We start from the raw sequence: 25,660 nt of genomic DNA on the forward strand, positions 1-25,660 counted from the left end.
CCCCATCATCTCTGAATCTCTGGGCACTGGTGGTTGAGATAGCCGTTTAGGAAAATTTTGTCATATCAACATAATTCTTCAATGCAAAAATTAATCCCAGTTGCTTTGGCCAGTGAAAAGTCTGTATCTCATCAGACTGATATGAGTGCTGACACAGACTTGGTCTCCATATGTGCTTTGTGCTAACTCTTATTGCTGTCATCAAATTCAGTCCAAATCTGATAGCACAAGTGTCAAACAGCACAAAGCCGCAGTATATAACTCTTTAATGAACACTTTAAGATTCTTTTTGCTTATGTGAAACACATGGAAAGGATAGTATCTGCTTCAGCATCACAGATAGCAAAGGCAAACACAAATAACAAAGAACACATCTGCAGAGTTTCGAAGCATATTCCACCCAATGGCTTCCCTTAGCACAGCTGCTCTGGTAACTCAAGGTAAATTGACAAATTCTATTTTATTCATTTTTTAATTCATTTTAATACAAATTGAGTAATGCTTGGTAATCTTTTATAGCTCTCCAAACATTTACGAAGACAAACTAAAGGATATACAACATTGAATTATTCAGTTGGTATCAGAAATATACTGAATAAAACCTTCTGAGCTTCCCCACTCAACTTACTTGCTGATGTACTCTGCGTTCAGTAGCTTGCCACATGCATTGCACTTAAAACAGCCCAAATGCCAGTGTTTGTCCAAGGCAACCAATGACTGCCCATTTTTTATTTCTGAACCACAGCCTCCACAATCTGCAAGAGAGAAAAATCCAATGAGTGCATCACATGCTTTAAACTCTCAAGTAATGATACAGGTTACTGCAGTACGCAGTACAAGAATCAATTTGTGTCTTAGTAACAGCTTGCACGTGCTCTAAAGCTTGCTGCTGACTGCTTACCAATGGATCACAAGCAGTACTGCCCTAATGTCCTACATGGCATGAATAATCCAACACAGAAGCAAAACCTAATAACTTACATTTCTAGTGACTTAGGTTATATTTTAAATTCTTTATATACTGTCTAAAGAAGGTGAAGTTTTGCTCATTAATTTCTAAAGTATTGTAAATCAGCCCAATGAGATTAATAAGAAAAAAGAGTAAAAGTTACAAGACTAGAATGAACTATTAAGGCTTTTTGTTAGACTTTGCTTCTGAGTCAGACAGTTTAACTCATAATTCAAAATTTTTCCGCAAATGGGGAAAAAAACTAATCTGAAATTCTGATTTGAACTTCTGTTACCAGGAAAACTACATTAAAAAAAATGAGAGGCATTACAAGATGTGACATTGGATGTGCAACATGTGAAACTGATGGCTGGGCTACATACTCATTATTTATAGAAAATCATACATAATCTGGATACTTTTGACTACACTAGTAAAATATAAAACCACTCTCAGACACTACGTGTTCGTGACCCTGTCTAGAGGAATACACATAGACATGGAATTTGAAGCTCTAAACTCTACATGAATCCTTAAATATCCTACACAGTCCAGAGCACATTCCCTCTCCACTCTCTTCAGTTTCCCATCTGTGTGCAGTTCTCTAACAAAATGTTAGAACATTCAGCTTCACAATACATGGAAAACATCAGTGCTAAACTAATTCTAGAATCAATACAATCAGTAAACAATCTAATTTGATATTATCTAAAACCTTTCTTTTTTTTTTCTTTTGGAGGAGTTCTTCATGTATACTAACAATTTGCTTGGGAAAAGACAAACCCAAAGATACATTAAAGCTTCGTTTAGTGATTCCAGAAAAGAAAAAAAAAATCTTGCATGGAAGAGAAAATATGTAAAAAGCATAAAAAAAGATTTATCTAGTTATTAAGAAAGAACTCCAAACGTGGGTTCTCATTAGAAGACTTAAACAGTTCTCTTAAAAACTTTCTGATTTAAGCTTCTATTTAGTTGATGATATGATCCTAATGAGACACTCTGTTAGTGCAATTGCAAATATTTAATTTCTGAGTGCACAACTATAAAGGGTAGATCTTATTTTCCTTTGGTGGATTTGGAATGGATTAGGGGAGAAACAGTATGTCTCTTTAGTATCACTCTGTACAGAACCAATATGTGGAAACAGATCAGCACAAAAGAGTATGCAGCACAGATCAGAACACTGGAGTTTTGCTAATAAAAGGGAACATTTGGGTATGTGCCTGCATTTAGTCCCATAAGACAATAAATGCTCCAGGATGCATTCTTTAACTGCAATCAGAAAGTTGTTTGTGATCTCCTACGCACTAGGAGTTTATCTGATAATCTAATTTAATCTTAATGGTTGAATGTTTATTTTGCCAACTTAATACAACACGTGTGACCAGAAGTCATTCAGCTTCCATCCTGCTGAAGCCTGGGTGGGCAAAAATGCAGCATTTTGTGGACTACTGCTTCATTGCTAACTGTCGCATTCTCTGTTAAATTCTAGGTAAGTAAAAACAAATATTGTGGTTTCTATGCCAACAGTTCCTGTTTGAGTGATGTCCTTGTTTTCCTGTCTTGGATGTAGCATCCTTTGGTGACTCACCTCATTTCATCCAATAACTCTGCAGTACACATCAATTTACTGCTTCATACTGATATTCTCCCCAGAGTACTCTTTCAACATTATCACTGACACAAGGTGCTTTCACATCTTGCATTTGATAAACTAAACAAACAAGTAGGTTGTTATTTATGTAATAATAAAAAATTCAAGAGATCAGGCAAAAAGCAAGTACTTGACATTCTTCATTTATTCCAAATGTAATACATGAAAGAGGTGAAAACCAGAGGAAAATAGAAGGGCTGGTCAGAGAGGGTTGTTTTTCTGGGAGCTCAGTGGATCCCAAGAACTCTAATGAAAGCATTCGTGAGCTCAATTCAGAGATAAATAGGCTGATGAATAGCTTACATAGTACATATCAGGCAGTTCTAAGACAAGTATAAAACCAGCATAACAGTAGGTCAGCGTATTACGTGGTAGATGACTTAGTTTGCTCGAGGAGATGTTTTCGTGCACTACCAGTCTTCCATAAAAATAGGTAGGTCACTCCAAAAGTAACGCCTCCTACTTATTGCCATGGAAACTACAACAGCTTCAAAGGGCACAATAACACTATTTGATAGAGAAAACTCAGGTGCAAAACACTCATTTTCAACACAGTCACTACCATTAGCTGTGCATTTTCACTCGCGATGAACAAGAGCCTGCATGTTGCTTGCAGCAAAAGCAGTGGAGGTGATCCACTGTCACTATCACCACAACTGAAACGCACCACCGGCTGCCTCATCCAGTGTTTAATCTCCAAAAACATTCAGAAAGCATTGATGAATGTCAATGGGTGCCATTTGTTCTGCATGGAGAAATTCAATGACACATCTTTGCACCATGCACACTTTCATGTCAGACACCATCTTGTCAGGCTGCCCCTCTGCTGTCAGCTATCACACAGCAACAAAACATAATGGGATACTGATGGGAAGATTCAATCTCTACTTACATCCTATCAACATCTGCCTCTAACACCTTGGGCCAACATAATAAAATTGAAACCATTCCTTGCAGAAAAACTCTCTACCAAAGATTCTATTCCCTACCCTAAGGAGGAATTACACCTCTTCCAGGGCTCATTCCTTTTGAGGCACGTGGTTTGCTATGGGTCTGCAGGTAAGGAGATGCTGTACCTGTGCACTGGGGAGGCATGGTGCAAGGACCTGGGAGAACTGAACTGAGGAAATAAAACACAAGCAGTCTCTGTAGCATATGAGTGTAGACAGAGTAAGTATATTAAAGGATTCTGCATTACAGATAATCAAATAAACTTGTCCTGTCAGTACTTAACCAGGGAAATAATTTCCATTAAGGTCAAAGCCAGTTTTCCCATAGGAAAAGGAGACAAACAGATAACAGGCTATTAAAGCATGGATCCACAAATGCAGCCAGGCAAAATGGATCATCCTCAGTCATGTATCTAATCCATCTCAAATAAGTGACAAGAGAAAGCACACTGAAAGCAAAGTGAAAAGAAACAGCCATTGTCTCTGCTAAAGAAAATGGCTTCAGCAATACAGGAATCAGTGTAGTGTCCTGCACTGCATTCACAAAGCAGCATTTGCTGACACAGAGCAGAAGGGAGATGGTGAAAACTACTGTTAAAAGAAAGATCTAGAGGAAAAAAGAAAAAAAAAAAAAAGAGTAATTACTCCCTTAAGTGAAGTAAATTCTTACACAGAAAGATAAGCAATCTAGGTTCTTTCCTCAGTCATGCCAAATTCAGTTTGAGGTGATGGCCATTAAGAACATTTCTGCATTCATTACTTGATTAGATTACTTTTGCTGCTCAATTACTCTTTAGGCTGCATTTGAATGTTAAAGTATGGCAGCTTCTCATGGACAAATGAGCACAGTAAGAAAGTTCAGTGTTCAGTGCAGCAGTGCCACTCTATGCTCAGTTTTGCTGAAAAAAACATGGTATGAAAAGATCATGCTTCTTCTCTGTAGCGTTTATATCTTCTGATGGTACACAGTAGTATGGAGGTCAATACAAATGTCTCTCTGGCACATTGTATACACTCCCTTTGTAGTATTCAGACATTAAATTACATCACTGACGTCTGTTCTCCATGACTGATCCAAATAATGTGATGAAATCTCAACCTGGACTTTATTTCAGCTGCAGTTGGATTAAACCCTTAAATGTATTAACATTTATATTATGCTCTGCTCCAAATATTTCAATTTACTTGCATTATAATCAAATGTTTTGAGAGGTTCTGTGTATTATTAATTCTATAATGGCACCGTTTGTGTTTCATTTAAGTATTAGCCTTTTGTAGAAAATTGTTGTATATTTCTTTACATCATTATACTGTAGTTGCTGACAGCTTCTGTGCAGCATAGCAGTTACAAGTGTCAGTGTAAAACTGGTTCTTTAAATACGTGCAAGCTAGAAAGTAACAACAGAGCACACACAGCTCCCACTTACTTCGCAAGTTCTGTACAGGGAAAGAGCCAGTGCTGCTGGAAGGGGGCAGGGAACATTTCTGGCAGATGCACTCTTTGCCATTAAAAGTTACCCGGTCACCTGCAGGGAAAGGCAGCCTACAACAGAAGAAAAAAAAAAAAGCATACAAGTTACATTCAAACGCCCTTGTTGAAGTGAAATGCATTTCCATAACTTGTTATTATACTGATTGCTTTTTCCCTCTTTGACCAGTTCTCATTTACAATATTTCAACCATTGGAGGTTAAAAGTACTGAAGAAACATATCAAGACAATTGCAAATGCAGATGTTGCAGCTACTTAAAAACAGAACCAAAAGACACACACACTGAGCAGTCCAAAGTCTGATGTATGTAAGAAATACTAACAAGAAGTCACTAACAGGGTGAGTTACAGAATGAAAATTAAATTGGAATTACAGGGAGCTGCTATTAAGTTGTTAGAATCCTGCAAGAGAGTGATGATTTTTATACCTTAAAGAAGACAGTATTTGTCCTCCCAACACTGATCATATCAAAACCATTCTCTTAACCTACTTATTCAGAAAGCAAATATCAGTGGGCTCTCAACAGAGAAAATATATCCCTCATAAGAAAAACAAGAGTCTATGTCACTTATTTGTTTTATTCTAACAATAGCTCTACTTAGACTTAATTAAATCTTTTTTCTTTTTCTTTTTGGCCCGGGTTTGAAGGGACCTCAAGGATCATGAATCTCCAAACTCCTGCCACAGGCAGGGCCACCAACCTCCCCATTTAAGACTAGACCAGGCTGCCCAAGGCCCCATCCAATCTGGCCTTGAACACCTCCAGGGACGGGGCATCCACAACTTCTCTGGGCAACATGTTCCAGCATCTTACCATTCTCATTGTAAAGAAATCCTATCTTTTAATCCATGCCCTTAAAATAACAAACTTTCTGCTGTGATCTTTGTTGTTCAGGCATGGAAACTGCAAAGGTTTTTCTATTTCTAAGAGCACCAGATGGACAAATCACTTCATAATTCAGCAAAGGATGGTGAGGATTTATAACCATGTTTCACTCCACCCAAAAGCTCGACTAAATCACTAGCAAGATATCAAAGTATGGCTTAAGTGGGGCAGAAACATATTACAAGCCTTCTGCCTCCTTATGAAGTATATCTGATCAGATTAATTCATTAACATTTCATTAGAACTCTGTATGACATTCCCCCACAAATACTATCAAATTTATACTAAATGAGATAATATCTTTGCTACAAAAGCTGCACAGATACTGCTTGGTAAGCATAAACATTATTTAATTACTTACAAAGAGAACAAAAGAAATTGTTTGTTATCCTTTGTTTTTTTAATATTGTTGCTAAAATCCACTTTAAACCATCTAGATAAGTTTTCAGCAGCGTCATCTGTTTTAGATCATGTGTAATACTTTAAAAATTATGAGCACACATGCAGCTTAATTATCATTATATCTTTGCTTTTCACTTACTTTTTCCCTTTACTAATGACTTAATACTTCAAACATTTTCTTCCTTCTTACTTACCTAAGTAAGTAAGGATCATACAAGGAAACGATCATAGAATGACCTGGGTTGAAAAGGACCTCAAAGATCATGTAGTTTCAACCCCCTTCTATGTGCAGGATCACCAACCACCAGACCAGGCTGCCCAGAGCCACATCCAGCCTGAACTGAATACCTCCAGGGATGGGGGCGTGATTCTGGTACAAAGAGTCCCAGAGCCATGTTAACACAGACACAGGAGTCCTAAAATTCCCCCTGTTCAACAGAAGACTTTCTATGATTAATTTTACTTCCTAACCTGATTAGAAGACAGCACTGTCTCTAGTTATAACGGGTAGAATGTGATGGAACCAAACCGTTCTGGTCAGCAATAAGTCTGTCCTATCTTGCATAATCCAGCAACAGCAAGCTGTTATGTATGTAATATTCTTTTTAGGTTGTAACTATTACTCACAATGGATTTTTATGCTACTTAAAATCATGGAGTCTTCTAATAATAAAAGGATTTTATGAACATCACTGAGCAGTTGAGGTTGGAAAGGATCTCTGGAGATCATGTGGTCCAAGCCAGAAGTTTATTCAAGTGTATCACTGTATGGGAACTGCTGAATCACGGCCTGAACCTCTGATTGATCACCTGAGGTGAGCAATGAGTCAGCCACGGGAGCACAGATGAAGGCAATTCACCTGTGCTGCAGGAAGGGGTGGAGCCTGGCTGCACCTCTCCTAGACCCATTTAAGAGCTGACTGCCAGTGGGGAAGGATCTCTTCTGGAGATCTACTCTGATGGAGTTTCACAAGTGAGCCCAGGATATGGGTAAGCATCCTATCTTTTCTGCTTTGATGTAATAACTATGTAGCCAAGCTCTCTGGTATACCTCATAATTATAATATCTGCACATTCTTTGATTGTACAATCACATACAGTATTTTTTTTCATGTTTATGTAGGTGATAAAAATTAAGGACTTTTTATTAAAAACTGTCTCAGTAGCAGAGTGATGTAACTCAAATTCTCTCCTAGTTTTCTCCTTCCAGTGTGAAAGACATCATTTAATCATGTATTCACTTCAATTAATTATTACAAAAATCACTTCTGTAACCTATTCAGTCACTTGAATAAGCACAAGCTAAGGAATTACAGCTGTTCCAGAACTAAGACAAGAAATAATCAATCTCCTGCATCTTTTTAGTAACATCTCCTTTTTTCTGACAGATACAGAATTACTAAGACTGCTGGTAATCTACTCAAAATTAAACCTCCACAAAAAGATAACCTGTTCCACAGATGCAATAACGCAACTACCTCATTATCTTTCATACTTTTGCATCTTTGCATTCCCTGAGCAAGATGTTAACATTCACTATGGTTCACCATAGTCCTCAATGGCAACAAGGCTGGGAATCAATGAATGACCCAACTGGACTTCTGTGTGAGACTTTAGTAATATGGAAAGCTTTGCACCATTAATCCTAGAGGCAGTGATGCACTGGAAGCCATAAGTGACTTATGGATTTCAAGAAGCATTACAACTACTAAGCATTCTTGTAACTTATATTAGGAGTAGCAGTCAGACAGCAAGTTGATTTATTTTATACCTGATCTAATTGACAAAAATCCAGCTGAGCTTCTGCACATAGAAGCCCATCTAAAACAAATGCAGCAAACGTTAAATAAAGTATGAGTAGGTAGTGATCACTTTGAATGGGTCCATCTATGTTAGGCAATTAGACAATCAAAAGATGCAGTTAAAACTGGAAGAGAATAGAATAACTGACCTCTTATTGCACAAAAACATAGCTGGTAGATGACGCCCACAAAACACACCAGCACTCATATGCTTCAGGGGGAGGTTGTGGGAAGGTTTTACTACCCCATTAAACTGGTTTGTTTTCTGAAAGTTTAGTAACTAATCACCAGCATTTCTGTAACATCTGACCTATCTCTTTCACAAGCTATTCCGCTCCAGGTTTTTGATGTCAGTACAAGTGAAAGCTCAACAGAAGGTGATAACAGACAATTAACGAGGTTTCAGTTTCTGAGCTCTTTAACTTGTGAGCAGGACTATATATAGAATTGTAGGTTAAAAACAGTGTATCTGCCTTTTAGTATAATGACATCTCACAGTCAGCCACTGAATATCACTAGGTATGGGATTTAATTAGATACTCATCCTCTTAAAAACATTCAGTGTGATTTTCACAGTTCACTAATCTATTTTTAAAATGAGAATTAAGAGTATCTTTAAAGCAGTTCTTGGAATGACTCGTAAGGTTTTTAGTACATCTCTTATGATTCATTTTTCAGTGAATTTTGTTTTGTCCACCCGCCTCCAGTATTTGTAGTTGGCAGTGACTGTAGGTGACCAACAAATTATACTGTAAAACATAAACCAGCAGTGACTGTAGGTGACCAACAAATTATACTGTAAAACATAAACCAGCAGTGACTGTAGGTGACCAACAAATTATACTGTAAAACATAAACCAGCATCAGCCTAATTCAGGGCAACTGTGCTGAAATTGAAAGGCCTGGCCCTTGTTTCTTCTTTCTCTGCACAGTGTCTCAGCCTTTGAAGCTGAGGGCATGTCATTCAAGCTTTCTGGGCCAAAAACACGTTCGTTTTTTTTTTTCCAGTGCTACCTCATGGCCTTCTGTTCTTTAAGTTGCTGACCTGACTTTGTGGCAGAACCATGAACTGAATTTGATATAAGAAAATTAACAGAAGCATATGGTCAGGAATGTGGGGAGAGCAGAACTATCCATTTCAGTAGCAGCTTGCAGTTATGCTGGGTCGAGCGTAATATCAGACTGCAATCTGAGGATCTGCAGGATCACACTGTGTGCTGATTCACCTGGTACTTTCATGTCCCTCAAGGTTGCTCTATGTGGCAGAATTTGGTTGAGAATGTTAAACCTGATGAGACAAAGCAAGCATTACTTGCTATTTACTGTCTTCATGAAGTTCAGCAAAGGCAAATGCTAAGCCTGTACCTGAGGAAGAATAATCCCATGCATCTTTACATGTTTGGGGTCAATCAGCTAGAAAGTTGCTTTGCAGAAAAAGATGTAAGGGACAGTAAGTGGAACTTGAGTCAGTAGGTTGTCCTTCTAGCAAAGAAGGTCAGTGACATCCTTGGTTGCTCAGTGAGTGGGACGAGGAAGTGATCTTTCCCTCAGTTCATCATTTGGGAGAGTGCATCTAGAATTGTGCATGCAGTTGTGGGTTCCTCAGAATAAGACAGATATTGATGTACTGGAGGAAGGCTGGCAGGGGGGCCTAGGCACAAAGCAGAACCACAGGATGCACAAGCAGGGCTAAAAGAAAAGGACTTGTTTAACCTTAAAGCATGTCCATGTAAGAACAGGACAGTAAGAGTCTTTCAGGAAAAACCTGAATATTGATAAATGCCTTTATTTTATGATCAAAATGTCAAGGAGAACATTCAATTGGATTTCAAAATTTTGGCATAAATATCCAAATGAAGAACTCTGCTACAAGAGATGCTTTAAGAAGTACCCAGTGCTGTGTAAGTGGGAACAAAACTCTTTCAAATTTCATAAACAATAAAAAAAAGTGAGCAATTAAAAAGGTTTAGCATATTTAGAATGTCTGGGATGAACTGATTTTTTTTCATTTTCAGTATTATCTTAATTCCTTAGAAACTCTTCTAAGCCATACCTACACAATAGTCCTCAAATCCTTCCTGGTAATAGCAGCGTTATGTAGGACTAAAAAAAAATGTGTGTATATATATTTTCCAACAAGTTTCTAAAATTTTATATCTACCTGCTTGGCTATGCTTAGTTACCTTCTTGAAGATAACAGGAATATAAATTGATTGTGAGAAGTTCTAGATCTGGATCTTCAAGTTCCTTGAAGAATAGCATAAAAATGTCTCACACTCCTCTACACATTATTCACCTCTTGGAACGTGCTCAACTTCTGCCAATAGACTGTTCCAAGAGAGAACTTTCTAAATTCAGACAAACCACAGGATTTGGATGGTCAAATTCTGTACAGAAAGCACAAAGCTGTTTGGTTATTAGCTTGAAACATTCATGTTAATTTATCATCCAGCGAAGAGTGAAACTGTTCCCTCTTCATCATGTACATGTCACACACAAAAAAAAACATCCTGTGTATGACCAATTATAAGAATATAATATTAGTAATATACAGATAACAATTACATACATTTCTCCAACTGTGTGAATAAACAACTCCCATCCCAACTTTATTAATTATATGAATCCATAATACCAAAATGCAGACTGATACCATGTGCACATGTCAGCAAGACTGAAATCCAGTATAGTATCCACGTATAGTATAAGCATATGTCTACATGTAGCAGATCATATATCTTAATATGTCTATATTAGGTATTAATACACTAAGGCTGCTCATGAAAATGCTATTTTTAAAAGTATTTCTTTTCATCACAGGTGTAACTTCCCATTGCTTTCTGAAACACTCAATTTTCTGGCCTTTTACATATGCTGTTCTGGTGAGCCAAGTCTCCGAGTGCTATGTAAGAATTTTGTGAACAATTTCAATAGACCTCAGCTCTCTTGATACAAATAGTCTTAATTATCTCTCTCTTTATTTCACTTTTACAAACATAGGATCTTTCAGAGAAAAGGTAGCCCTCTTAGGACATAGGTCCTTCCAGTTAATGAAAATGTAAGAATAGGATTGCTTATCCACTTGGTGGAGTTCAGAATAAGCAGTCAATCAGCAACTATTTTTGAATCTATGTTGTTATTTTTCTACTCTTCCATGGTTTTAAGCAATACAATCACAAAAAACAACAGCTGCAAGCAGTTACACTGACTACAAACAGCTCTGGGAGAAAGCCTTCAAACTATGCCAGCAGAGCAAACACGCAATTCAAACCTGAATTTGTTTAGAAGCCAACTGGTCAGTGCAAGATAGAGACCATCGCATAGCACACTAGGATACAGTGCATTTTGAACAGTCAGCTTCTCATCTATGGATTTCTGAACTGTGGCAGTGCAGGGCAAGAGCATTTGAGTCCCAGCAGATGCCTTAGGGAAGACTTGGGTTTTTGACATACAAGCTTTTTCACAGAACAGTGCAGCAGCTTATCAATGCAGCGCAGACTGCAAGAGGGAATAGAGGGAATACAGCTCTGTATGACACTGGCTCATGTGGCACTCAAAAGCAGCAATGTCAGTGGCTCCAAAAAGTGAATGGAGTTATGTGACTGGCATTTTCCCCACTGCTCCAGCTAGCTGAATGCCTCTAAGGTTTTCTCATTGATCTGAATTCAGATACATTTCCTGCTAGTTTCAATTCAAACCTCCTCTTCTGTGAAAATAGTAAAAGAACTGCTAACATCACTGGTTTACTACTTGACACAGGAGTGTTTACTTCAGCAGCTACAGAAATACTGGTTACAAAAGTATTCAATCAAAGTACTTAACTATACTGCAGTGTTTTGAGGACCCCTTTCATGAGTGCAAAGCCTTCAGCAGCTAAAGTTTACTTTTGCTAGTGAAACTGGTAAGAGCTGTGCTTGGTTCCCATTAGGGCAGGAAAGGTAGTCAGTTCCATTTCAGAAGTCAAAATTCTAACAGAGAGCCTATGTTGAAGTCCAGTTCTAAGGGGTAACATCAGATGCAGTTTGCATGATCATGTAGCTGCCTTAGATGATGTGGATTTGGTCTGTTATTTAATCTTTCTGCCAATCTGTAAGAAATGAGAACACAAATGGTACACTGGACAAATTCTTCCAAGGAAAATGCCCAGGAAAAGTGCTTTGCAGCATTGTATCCCTCACCAAATGGCTCAAGGTCTTTTTTCTGTCTGGCATGTTTCCATTGGTTTTTCATTCATTTTTTAAGGGGGGAAAAAAGAAAAAAATCTCCTACAACTGTGTCAGCTTAAAACACATGTACTCTACTCACCATATTTTTGCTGACGTATCACTTAATAAAATAAATGCTGCTGTTGACTAGATAGGACATTCTTTCCAATAAAGAACATGAATTACATTTGGCTTGCAAAGACTAGGGTAATTGAAGCAATGATGATTTAAAGAAATTGAGAAAATGGTCCAGTGTTTTTAATATGAACAGATGATGGGATTCTTCTGCTGATCTATGCTACAAGTCAGTGTTACAACCCCCTTAGGAGACACTAATTGAATCCTGCAACTCAGCTGGATGTTAGTTGGCTCTGATGAAGACAACATGAATTTGTGTGTCCTTCAAAGGAAAAAAATAGCAAACCTGGGTCTCTCTAATGAAGTTGCACATAGCAACAATTAGAAACTTCATTAGTGGAATAGCTATTGATCCAATTATTCAGTTACACAAGAAGGTTAGAGAATACCTCTGCATTTATTTCTTGATATGAAATGCTACTTTATCAGCAACTTTGTTTCTAAAATTGTTACCTAGATTCAGCACATCTTCATTACATGGGATATTAATAGCATGCTCCAGTAAATGCTTATATACTTATGTATAGACTTATCCAGTAAGTCTATATACTGCAATTCATCTAACATGGATTGTTAGGTACTTATGTAATTTAATTACATGAAAAGTTATTCTGATTTTCCAGGGAAACAAGACAAATTTTAACACAAAACTCTAAACCATCAGCTAAAGGACTGGCTAAATACAGCAAGAAGTTAGTACAGCAACAGCCTCACTGAAGCCTATGTGAATTATTAAGCTGCTCGGTATAGGCAGAGAATCATCACAGAATGGCTTGGGTTGGAAGAGGTCTTAAAGATCATCTGGTTCCAACCCCAGTTGTGGGCAGGGTTGTCAGCTACTACTGTCAGATGCTAGACCAGGCTGCCCACGGCCCCATCCAACCTAGCCTTCAACACCTCTGGGGATGAGGCATCCACAGGTTCTCTGGGCAGCCTGTTCCAGCAAAGGCACATTCTAGGCCCATGAACTAGCCCTTAGTGATGTGGCGAAGAATGTCACCATATTTGGCAGGAAAGTAGAATCAATGGGTTTTATTTTCCTCTTAGTCAAAAGTACCACCTCATTACATAGAAGGTACCAGCACTAACGAGAATTGTAGAAGAGCTGTTACACTGACAGGCTGTGCAATCCACATTTAACTCACGAGTGTTACAATTAGACACTTAAACCATTCTACCTCCTATTAAATATATGTATGTGTTCAGGTTTGTTATCTTAACTCTTTTTTTTCTTCTTTACTTGTGTTTGTTTATCCAAGAGGAAAAATCTACTTGTATTTGCAGAATCTGAAGAAACAAAATTTAATCTAACAGAAGCCTGTCAGGCTAGGAGACCTCCTCTTAATACAACTAATTAATTATTTCTGCAATTGGTAGATTCAAGCTGCACAGACATCTTGCCATGACACATGGTGTTCTGGAATTTGAAGCAAGCCCTGTTTCTTTATCAGCACAGGAGGACATCTGAGCTCATCCACTTGATGAACTGGGTAGATTTGGTTGCCGTATGGCCACAGAGATAGAGATCCTTTGGACTGCCTAAGTATCTGAATACAGCACCAGCAGATTCAGCATCTATAATGTGATGCCTTGATGCCCTGTTACTCACAGCACTGCAGCCATTTGGAGTTGCTTTCATACGTTGGTACAAGCTCAAATTTGACAGAAACACTGTTAAAGCAGTCGCTTCAAACTATTGCAATAACAGTGCATTTCATGGAGTCATAGAATGGCTTGGAGTGGAAGGGACCTCAAAGATCACCTAGTTCCAACCCCCTGCCATGGGCAGGGTTGCCAACTGCTAGATTAAGCACCATATCAGGTTGCAGAGAACTCTATCCAATCTAGCTTTGAACACTTCCAGGGAAGAGGGCGTTCAGAACATCTCTGGGTAGCCTGTTCCTGAAGTTTCCTGAAAATTTGGCATACATAAATTTCTTCCTGAAGTTTGTGCTATTTCTGTAGAAGAAAATTAAGATATAATTCCAATGAACATCAACTGTCTGTACTTCAGAGCCTGCAAAGATTGCCACCCTCATTGGATCCACAGTGCGAAATGATCTTAGTGACCTCCACCAGGCATCTCATGGAGGGGACATCTTGTGTGCAGTGTCACCTGTCACCTACACTCCTGCTGGAGACTCTTGGTGAAATCCAACACATACACCAATGTTTGTGAGACCAGGGCATTTCTGTCCTATTTTAAGTGACTACTGTAATTTCTAGGAAGCAGAACGGTGATGTTTTGGTTTAAGTCTACTCATACAGTATCTGCTTGGATTGCCTGGGACACAGGCACTGATATCTTAGTCCTGTGTAAGCTTCTGCCAACAAAATATGAAATAACAGACACCACAGAAATCAGGATGAATATCTGGGGCAAAATATCTGACTGGAGAGATAAAGGCAGTTTCTCAAGTACCTTGAAAACTTCACATATAAAATATCATTAAACAGAAATAAAATTAAAAAATAAAAAAAGTACTCCGAATTTGGATTTTAAAAATCTGCTCTTTAGAAAGCAACAGTTATAATAGAAAGTATAACAATTTTTCATCTATATGCTATCAGTTTGAATGCCTAGCATTACTCTTTCAAAATCTGTTTTTCAAATGAAATACAACTTCATAGAACACATACCTGCAAACAGCACACACAAAACAGTCTGGGTGATAGGTTTTGCCCAGTGCTGAGACCACTTCTCCCTCAATGAATTCATCACAACTGAAGCACCGTGTGCCATAGAGTCTCTGGTAGTCCAAAGTACAGATGTAGTCTCCCTGTCTCACAAAAAATCCTCCTTGAGCCAGGTCACATCCACAAGCTGCAGGAAGAAAAAAGGCAGACTCAGAAGGTTGAAAAAGGAAATAGCTCTCTCCAAGATGAAGCTGATCAGGGTCAGTTCCTAGCAGAGTGTTTTAGTGCTTCAGTACAGGGCCTTATGATCACAGAACAGGCATGTAGCTGAAAAACCCTGCTTTTTCAGTGCTTTTACATCAGTCATCTATTTTGCACACTAATAGTTCAATCTTTGCAAAAACACTAACCAGGGCAGATGTTGCTAGTAAAGTCTTTTAGAATCAAGTACAGTGCTGACATATACAATACCTGGATTTAAGAGGTTAAAGGAAATGCATAAAGAGTATAAACCTTCAAAATCCAAAGCACCAATGTTGAAATGAATCATAGAATGGCTTGGTTTGGAAGGGACCTTAAAAATCACTGAGCTCCAATCCCCTGCTATAGGTTGGTTCCCCCCACCAGCTCAGGCTGCTCATGGCCCCATCCAACCTGGCCTTGAGCCAAGGATGTGGCATCCACAGCTTTTCTGGGCAGCCTGAGCCAAGTTATCATCACCTTCTAGGTAAATAAATATTTCAGAGATTACTATACAATTGCTCGATAGCCTTCCTGGGTACAAACAGTGCTGAAATACTGCTCCCAGTAAGCACGGGGTCTGGTGTGCATGGCAACTGCTTGTAATGTCCATGACAGCTTACAGAATATTTTAAAATAGATCTTATGTTTACCGGGTAAGTGTCACACAGCAAATATGAATTGAAGGGATATTCACAACCATCTGCTCCTGGTAAAAGTAGAATTTTTAATCCTATCTGTCATTTTATCATTTTAAAGCTGAGCGTGTAGGAAAGAGTTAAAGTTGAATAACCAAGTGTTGGTGAGACTTTGCATGAGGCTTTCTCCCTTGCACCCAGGATGCAGACAGGCTGACATTTTGAGATTATAAAATGGGAAAGAGACAACAATCTGGTTGAAGTCACACAGAAGTAGACAGAGTTGCAGAAGATGGCCCCCACCCATATGGACCAAATATTTGAAAACCTACCAAAATTGACTTACAAGGAGAACAGAAATTCAAAATGGTGATTCTGTCACTGTGATGAGCACCACTTATTTGTTACCTGCTTTTTAAAAGTAATATCTCTATTCATACCAAAGCCTGTTTTCCATACCAGAATCTACCATCTACTCATCTAAACAATGAGAAACAGGTCCATCAAGCATGCTTAAGGCACAAAGCAATTGTAATTGTTGTTTTCTATGGAAATAAGCAAAGTATTCACCACACAGAAAACCCTAGAAAGCATAGGATCCTGTCATCTTTTATTCAAAACCAAATCCAATTGCCTGTCTTTTTTATCACCTTCCTTAATATCACAAGTGGCTCAGTGCCATCTTGGCATTTAAATTATAATCTTCCTCTCTGGCAATGCCCTAACCACTAAACGACAGAAAACAATCATGCTGATAATGCTTTAATATATGACCAAGAAGCTTAGGTTAATTAACTTTTCTTCTTTGTAAACCAAAGTAATTCCAATTACATTGCATTTGCCAGTGATAACAACTATAGGTTGGAAATTTTGTATTGCAATTTGCTCATGGGCCTCACTTCACAAACTTAGTATTAGTGAAACAACATTTTTCTTCCTCAACATTACTTACTCTTAGTAAGGATACGCTTTTTGTAGACTTCTCACAGATATCACAAGACCTGCTAAGTGTTACAGGTTTCCTTCAGTCAATATATTTCATCTATATATGTACTGGCAAGATAATTTTTTTTTTTTTTTAATAGCACAAATCAACTGTGATTTTAAGACGATGAGCAGTGTGCTGAGATGCAGTAGAACAGTTCTAAATTATATCAGATAGCACGTAGATTTGTCAAGTAGACTATGAGTGAAAATATCTAAAGGACATAAATAAACATCTGAGCAAATGTGGGTGGTGACAGCCTTGTCACTAGTGCAACATGGGGCCCTGTCTCATCCTGAAAATATGAGGGCTGCACAGAAAGTAATGCCTCCTATATTTATGTTGTCACCCCAGGACATCAGAAGTGGATGTTTGTAGTATGGCAGTGGAGGATGGACATTGCCACCATTACTCTTTCCTTACGTTTTCTTGCAGTGTGACAGATGGCAGCAGAACAACAGTCTGACAAAATGGCTTCTAGCAAGAAAGAACAGATAAAGCACAAGTGTGCCATGGAGAAAAAATGGCACCCACTGACACTATCAATGCTTTCTGAACGCTTATAGAGACCAAACAGTGGATGTGAGCACAATGAGCATTGGACTGCACAGGCAACAATTTTCCCAGCAATACCACCATATCAGCTGTGAAAGAGTGGATCACCTCAGCTGGTACAGGTTTTTATGAGCACACGTGCAGGCTCTTATCCATTGCTAGGGAAAATGAATAGTTAATAGTGGTGACTATTGAAAAACAGTGTTTTGTAGCTGCCAATTTTCTCTATGAAACAGTGTTATTGTGCTCTCTGTAATTGTTGTTTTCTATGGAAATAAATGCAAAGCATTACTTTCAGAGTAACCTATGCATTTTATTTCCCCAAAGGCAGAAGTTGCAATTACTTTGAGTTCTTACATATCACTCCACAGCAGACTGTATGAATGCAAAGTGGGGAATCAAGAGGCTGGATGCCTTGAGACAGCAAGAATGGATTTATTTTGAAGACACATTGTGAAATGTCTTCCACACAAACACTACTAATAACAAAAAATCCTGAGTGGCAGAAGAAGACTTGCAAATATTGGCAGTCATGGGACTACGAGTCATTAATGATTTGAGTAACAAAGAATGCACTGTGCCAAGTAGGTCCTGCAGAGCTAGCTAGTATCAAAAACGCTATACCTTGTGAGACCTCATCTAGCACTTGCTCAGTTATTTTCAGAAAAGACTGATTCACACCAGAGCAGGTGTAAGCGTGGCTATCAGGATGATGTGTAGAAAGAAACTTATTTTAAGAGCTAAGCAGAACTTAGCTTGTTTAGCCTACCAAAACCCACACGTTGGGAAACAACTAATACCTCAACATATATCTGAGGTTCAAACAGAGCAAGCTAAAGAAAAGATGAAGACCTATTTAAACCCAGCAAGAGCACTGGCACAAGAACAAGTGAGGAAACCTTGGCCATGAACAAATGGAAGCTGAAAATAATAGAAATGTTTCTAACCACCAGAGGAAGTTTTTGGAATGGAATAGCATTCCAGTAAGAATGAAAAAAAGATGGGAAGAAAAGGCTTAGAACTCTCTGGCTTCAGAATGATGTCTGCACAATATTAAAAGGAGATTATCAAATATGGTTACAACATTAGGGTTTTATTTAAAGTACAAGAGAGATACCACGGGACCACAAAAAGTATGAGACAAGCTCAGATAGTATTAGAATTATATGTTTATTAGTGTATATCATATTTATTTATTTATTTATTTATAAATTTTCTTGGATATTTGACACTTTAAACCCAATACCACCCATGAAATGCAAATATCAACATTTTAAAATATATTTCTTTCATTTAATACTGCTGTTTAATTACACAGATGTATCTGGCATCCTCCATAAAACCAGCACTCAGTAAATGTTACGATATAACAAATCCATGAACAGTTTTATTCAGCTGTTCCCTTAAAAACACAAAAACTTTCAAGTTCTTGAATTCTATTGTTAAAATGGAAAGTACATAGGAAGTAGGGAAAGAGACTCATTCATTATTTTTCCCACTGAGAATACTAGCTTCTGTGTATTATCATAATAGAAATACACTGACATAAATAGATTATAGTAAAAATGTATTTGGAAACAATTAGATCTATAATAAATTGAATTGCTACTATTGGCCAACATACTTCTGTGAAGATTTGATATCTTCTTCCGCTCACCCAAGGCTATTACTTCTGATGTACATCAATATGACTACTGATTCAATTTAGTACAAGAACTTCTTTAGAGAAGAGGATTATAACTTTCTTACCTATTTCTTTCATAAACCCAGCTGTTCTTTTGCCAGTAAAAATCTAAACTGTTAAGATTACAACTGAAACAAAATTATGCATGCAATATTGAAAAAAAGTGTTTTTTTTTAATCATTTCTGCTTTTAAATGAAGACAGGCTTTTCATGCAAGAATGCCACATACACTGTAAAATACTTCATCATAGGGAAAAGCTAGGATGAGAAGTTTTCAAACAGGCTTAGCCATGACACAACAGTTTTCTTTCTGTATCAGTAATATCACTTCCAGTACAAGATTTTCAGTATCTTAGTATATTTTAGTATTCCAAAATCATGTTATAAAGCCTTGATTCTACGTTTGTCCCCTTAATTTAAATTCTTGTCAATACTCATTAGTCTCTCTAGAATTTCAACTGAACTAGTTCACCATAAGCAAAAATACTAAATGAGAAAGGCCATTAATGGCTTTGTTTGTTCTGTTGGTTTTTGTTTTTTTTTTTTGCACAGATATATGAGCAGGGTGGGCTTATGGACTTTTGCAAGCTGAGAGAAATAGACTCATTAGCCCTCTCTTCAGTGGAATGCCATTCCCCTGTCCTGCTGCTTATGTGGGCAGGGAGCCCCTCCCAAGTTGGACTGTTCCTGCACACCTGCAGAAATGAAAAATCGGGGAAAGAAAACCTGAAGGGAAACCTGAAGGATGTTTGAGGAGCACATTCGAAGGCAACTACTCTTCTTGGAGAGTAAATCAGTGTTATGTCACAGATCCACTCCCACCCAACACTTGTCATCCAAAATGAGCATCTGGAGGTAGGGTTATTTAAAACCTAGAAGCAGCTACACACTATTATGGAAGTTCTTAGTGAAGCAAGGAAAGCATTGCAAACACAGCACTTGAAATAAAAGGAAAGAAACACCGAGAAACTAATCTGCTTGGAATGAAATGTAACACCAAGGCAGGGCAATGCCCCATGCTGAGTGACTGTGGCACTGAGGGACATGATGGCAATGACTTGATGGTTGGACTAAATAACCTTAAAGGTCTTTTCCAACCTTAATGATTCTATGCTGAACAATCACTGACTTCAGGAGCAATTTTTAAGTACTGAATAAATAAGCATCTATCTCTTGTGAGGGTATTTGGCAGCCATCCATCACCAGGACGTGGTGGGAGATGTGTAAGGGATGGAAGGTGCACTGCCTCTGCAGATGGTAGCTCAGGTTGGCTTCTCTGACAGCCCAACATTTCCCCTCATGAAGATAGTTTTCAGTGACCCAACTCTAAAATAACTCACGCAGACCAGGGGTTTGTCTGTTTGTTAATAAGGTAGCTACTTTTCCCCTGGCTGGTGTCTGTAACAGCATCTTGAGCACTGTCATTTATGCTGTGTGATTTCACGGGCAATCTAACTCTATAATCTTTTATGGATAGTGCCTCAAATGAGGGCTACAGTCTATAAAAATAAATAGCAGCAATAGCAATTAATTAGGGCACTTTAAGCACACTGCTTGCCCCACTACTGTGTGTCATCAGTATTGTATTTGCACTCTACAAATATAGAACACTTCTCTATCTTCCCTGCTTTCAAATGAGCCTAGTGAAAGTAGATTAATTTTTTGGCTGTGTGCTGTGTCCCAAGAGGCCCAGAAGATGCTATACTTGCTATGCTGCTCTATACTACAGCAGCTGCAACACTAAAACTCACAGGTTGCCTTGTTATTCAGACAGCATTGTTTAACTTTCAGCCTGCCAAAAATCCAAGTATTTTGCTTATCAACTTGCAAGCGCATGTAGGAAGTTGTTTTGTTGTCTTTTTTTTTTTTTTTAATATTGTTTACTCTCTGTCTACTTGCTTATTTATGTAAGCAAGCAGGCATCAATCCAATACAGGAGAGAGAGGAAGACTCTCCAAAGACAAGAGACAGAAGAAAAAGCCAATCATAATACTATAAGCTAAGCAAGTGAAATGCCTCCGCTTGTCCAACAGCTGAATAAGTTGTTTACCTCAGCACTGCAGTTCAAGTTCATTTCTAGTATTTCCCTCCTGTCTCTGAGATGGATGCTGGTGGCTGACTAAATCCCAAGAACAAAACACTGAATATGCTACTGACACAACTTTGGGCAGAAAAGTAGCACTGATGCAATCTAGGAGCTCGTTCTCCAAAAACCTCATTTCTGGAACATTTTGCATGGCCACTCTGCCCATGAGAAACAATAGCAATTACCTGGCAAGCTTCCACTGCTATTACTTTGACTTCAAACTGACTTGCAAAAAATTTGCAGCAAATCAAACTAATTTCCAGAGGACAACTGACTGTGATGCTGTCTTTCTGCTCCAGCGCTGATGAGTCCAGGCAAGCTTTCCAAAAAGGTTTTTAGGAATGACTTCCATCTGTAAGCTTAATGGCCACATGAAGTCTGCATGTGACTATCATCCCACTGTCTCAGTCAATTCACATCTCAAATTCTTTGTTTACAGGTGAGGCAGTAGCAAGACAGAAGGAATGATGTTTAATCTATATAATCTCTGTAATCCAGCCAATCTTCCTAGGTAGGAATAATTATATCTAAATTTTTCCATGTATATGTCCATAATATCAAGAACACTCAAGGTTGCCAATCTCCTCTAGTGTTTTAGCTATGATATCTGAAATACCAACTGTAATCTCACTTCATTTCGTTACAGTCTGTGGCAAACAACGGAAGGAGCTTGCAGCATCAGAAAGCTCAGCCGATGTGCTGAACCCTTCCCCAGCCTCCAAACAGGAATACTCAGACAGACAGCTCTGAAGAGTAAAATCAGAATTTTCTGGACCAGATAGGATTAGAGAGAACATATCTTATCCGTCATGCAACATTTCCCCATACACGCGTAGCATTACTGAAAGCATAGCTCCCAAGCTAGCCTGCCTATTACATCCATCAATTAATTTGTGGGTACACAGTTCAGCACAGGAAAACCCTGAGAGATTCTGAATGAACTGAATGACTAACAAAACATTAAAGATTCAGGTTCAATAATTAAATGAAGGAGAGTTTGGTGAGTTTCCTGTGCATTATGTAATTTGATATATACATATCTAAAAATTTGTGTTAGAAAGTACACATCCATTTTCCATTCCCTCCTTGGAAAACAGAATTTCACAGTAGCTTAAAGACAGTGTAACTGTCCAATAAAATCTCTTAGATGGTGTTACAGGTGAAAGAGAATACTATATACATAGATATTCGGTGCTACCAGAACAACCTCCAGGAAAATCAGAAAATTTGTCTGCTTTATATTGATTTACTATTTTAAGGAATCGTTCCGATTATTTTTTATTTACAATCAATCTAAAGAGACTGAAGAAACAGAATAAAGGAACAGAATTATGTGCTTTCAGTCATTCTCTAACTCACAGCACCTTTGGCTGCTCTGATAAAATACTGCTGTCATTTGCCAGGCCAATTAAGTCAGAATGCCGTTGCAGGCTTTTTTCTTTTTTTCTCCAAAAAAACCAATAGTTCTGCTTTACACAAAACTATTAAATATTTTCTAATTTTCCATAATCATGCTTTAGATATCAGTGACAGGTTTGTAAATTAAGTGCCTAATCTGGCTATGCACAGATATGGCAGATGGTCTGGTGTTAATGAGACATGCAAAAAGCAGGAGGTGGAATTACACTACTACTGACAAATTTTATGCAACAGCTCTCAGGTCTCCATGCAGACTTCACCTCACCTTGGTACACTGAAGTGCCCATTAAGTACTTAAGTGTGTTGAATGTATCCCTGCTGTACTCCCCTGTGAAAGGTTGTGCTACAGACAGAAAATTCCCCTCTGTAGAGAAAAACTGCACTGACATCTTTTGTGTGGGTAGTAATTCTACCCTAATTCCAGGAATTCAATAGAATTGCAAGCTCTTCATGGGGATGACAGTATCTAATGTAGGTTGAAGTTATGTATGCTCAAAATTGCCTCATCTGAATAATAACTTTAGTGCTTGCAAAGTTTATGTTTCCATCCACCACTTCATTTATCTCAAGCATCATTTTTAAATGAGTTCAATTGAGAATTTCTGCACATGGCTGTATCTGTGGTTCAAATCATCCCCCAGAAGTTTCAGCAATTACTTCTTGGAAAATCTCATCCCTGTTTTTATGAGCACTGGTAACTGGAAAAAAGAAAACATCGCTCCCATTTATAAGAAAGGGAGTAAGGAGGACCTGGGGAACTACAGGCTGGTGAGCCTCACTCCTGTGCCTGGGAAGATCACAGGGCAGATCCTCCTGGAAGACACGTTATGGCACATGAGGGACAAGCAGGTGATCTGAGAAAGCCAGCACAGCTTCACCAAGGGAAGGTTGCACCTGACCAATCTGGTGGCCTACTATGATGAAATGATGGCATTAGTGGACAAAAGGAAGGCAAAGTGAACTGGGTCTGTTTAGCCTTGAGAAAAGACGACTGAGAGGGGACCTGATCCAGGTTTATAAATATCAGAGGTGTGGCGGCCACAGCAGTGAGGCCAGTCTCTTTTCAGTGGTACGTGGAGACAGGATGAGGGGAAACGGACATAAGCTGCAGCATAGGAAGTTTCGCACGAGTGTGTGTAAGAACTTCTTCACGGTGAGGGTGACGGAGCACTGGAACAGGCTGCCCAGGGAGGTTGTGGAGTCTCCTTCTCTGGAGATATTCAAGTCTCACCTGGACGCCTACCTGTGCGACCTGGTGTAGGGAACCTGCTTTGGCAGGGGGGTTGGTCTCGATGATCTCTAGAGGTCCCTTCCAACCCCTACAATTCCGTGATTCTGTGATGTCATCTACCTGGACTTCTGCAAGGCCTTTGGCATGGTCTCCCACGACAGCCCTGCTGAGAAGGCTTAGGTGTCTTGTAGATGAAAAATATAACATGAGCCAGCAGTGTGCACTTGCAGCCATAAATGCTAACAGTACCCCAGGCAGCATTAGAAGAGGAGTGGCCAGCAGGGCAAGGGAAGTGATTGACCCTCTCAACTTTGCCCCTGTGAGGCCCCATCCAGAGTACTATGATCAGATATGGGGCCTCCAACATGGGAAAGATGTCAAGCTTTTGTAGACAGTCCAGAGGAGGGCCACAAAGATGATCAAAAGGCTGGAGCACCTCTGCTATGAAGACAGGCTGAAGGAGCTGGGCTCGTCCAGAGAAGACTGTGGGAAGAGACCTCTTTACGGCTTTCTATTACTTAAAGGGAGATTACAAACAGGAGGGAAATCAACTTTTTACACGAGTAGATACTGATAGGACAAGGGGGAATTGTTTTAAACTAACGGGGAAGATTTAGATATCGGGGGAAGTTCTTCTCTGAGAGGGTGGTGAGATGTTGGAACAGGCTCCCCAGTGAGGTTGGGGAGGCTCTGCCCCTGAAGATGTTCAAGACCGGAGTGGATGATACCCCAGGCAACCTGATCTAGTGCTTGATCGACGAGTTGGCAAATATATGCCTTGAAAACAAAACTTTTGCTTAAGTGCTCTTGTGAACTGTATATCACCAAGGCATTCAGGACTAGTGAATGTTCTTCATGAATACAAAGAAAGGTTGCAACTAACAAGTATGTTACTAAAACAACAGAAAAATTATCAATTACTCTGTGATAGTGAGAGTTCAATAACTGATTTTTTCATATTTAATAAGCACAATTTATAACTGAGTTGTTTTTAGGAAGTTAATAATTAGCCATTTTAAAAGTTTAAATTTAAAAGTCTCAGAACCACAATAGAGAACAATTAGCCACTGCACTAGATCACTTTTACAATAGCAAAAGTATAAAAAGTGTTAAAAAAAAAAAAGATTTTTTTTTTTTCAGTGATATACAATGTAAAAATAGCATGACATTGATAAGTCAGTCCCACACCTACCATGCTGTTGGAAATGTAGGTTTTTCCTATTATATCAAGTTAGAGTGTTCTGGGATTATGAGATCCTAAAGAACTTGGGAAGCCTGAGCACGCTGCTGAGTACCTGATGAACAAGAGCCACCACATTTCATCCCAGTGCCCGAGATACCACACATGCCACAGACTGCCACTGCTTTGCCAAAAGTTGGCACTCAGAAATCTTACTAGTGAGTTTCCCGTAAATGACTCCCATTCTGAAACGTGAAACCCCTTCGCTATGTCCAAACACCAGTCCCTCAGATTACACAGCACTGTTTTCAGCACACTTATTTATATCCTAGCAGATGCGTTTGATCTAACAGACAGATCACTCCTACTACCAAGTTACTTGATGTTTTTAACCTTTTCTCTGAATATCCTGTTTTAGACCTTCAGATTAATATGGCTTCAGAACAAACGATATGAATTCAGAATGCACTGTATGTTTTAATGAAAAAAGCATGTCTGTGAGGGTTTTATTGATGGTATAAAAATCCA

General features: G+C 38.7%; 1 protein-coding gene across 1 annotated transcript in view; it reads right to left on the reverse strand.

Annotated features, from left to right (window-relative positions):
• Nucleotides 1-25,660, reverse strand: part of ABLIM2 (actin binding LIM protein family member 2) — a 111,628-nt gene that overhangs the window by 73,265 nt on the left and 12,703 nt on the right. The window contains exons 3-5 of the mRNA XM_085223540.1: nt 15,118-15,301; nt 4,981-5,096; nt 629-755 (exon numbers count right to left, since the gene is read on the reverse strand). Coding sequence (XP_085079666.1) covers nt 629-755; nt 4,981-5,096; nt 15,118-15,301 — 427 coding nt within the window. The remainder of the gene's footprint in view (nt 1-628; nt 756-4,980; nt 5,097-15,117; nt 15,302-25,660) is intronic.

This window comes from Meleagris gallopavo, chromosome 4 (genome assembly GCF_905368555.1).
Source record: "Meleagris gallopavo chromosome 4, MGAL_WU_HG_1.1, whole genome shotgun sequence".
Taxonomy (NCBI): Eukaryota; Metazoa; Chordata; class Aves; order Galliformes; family Phasianidae; genus Meleagris; species Meleagris gallopavo.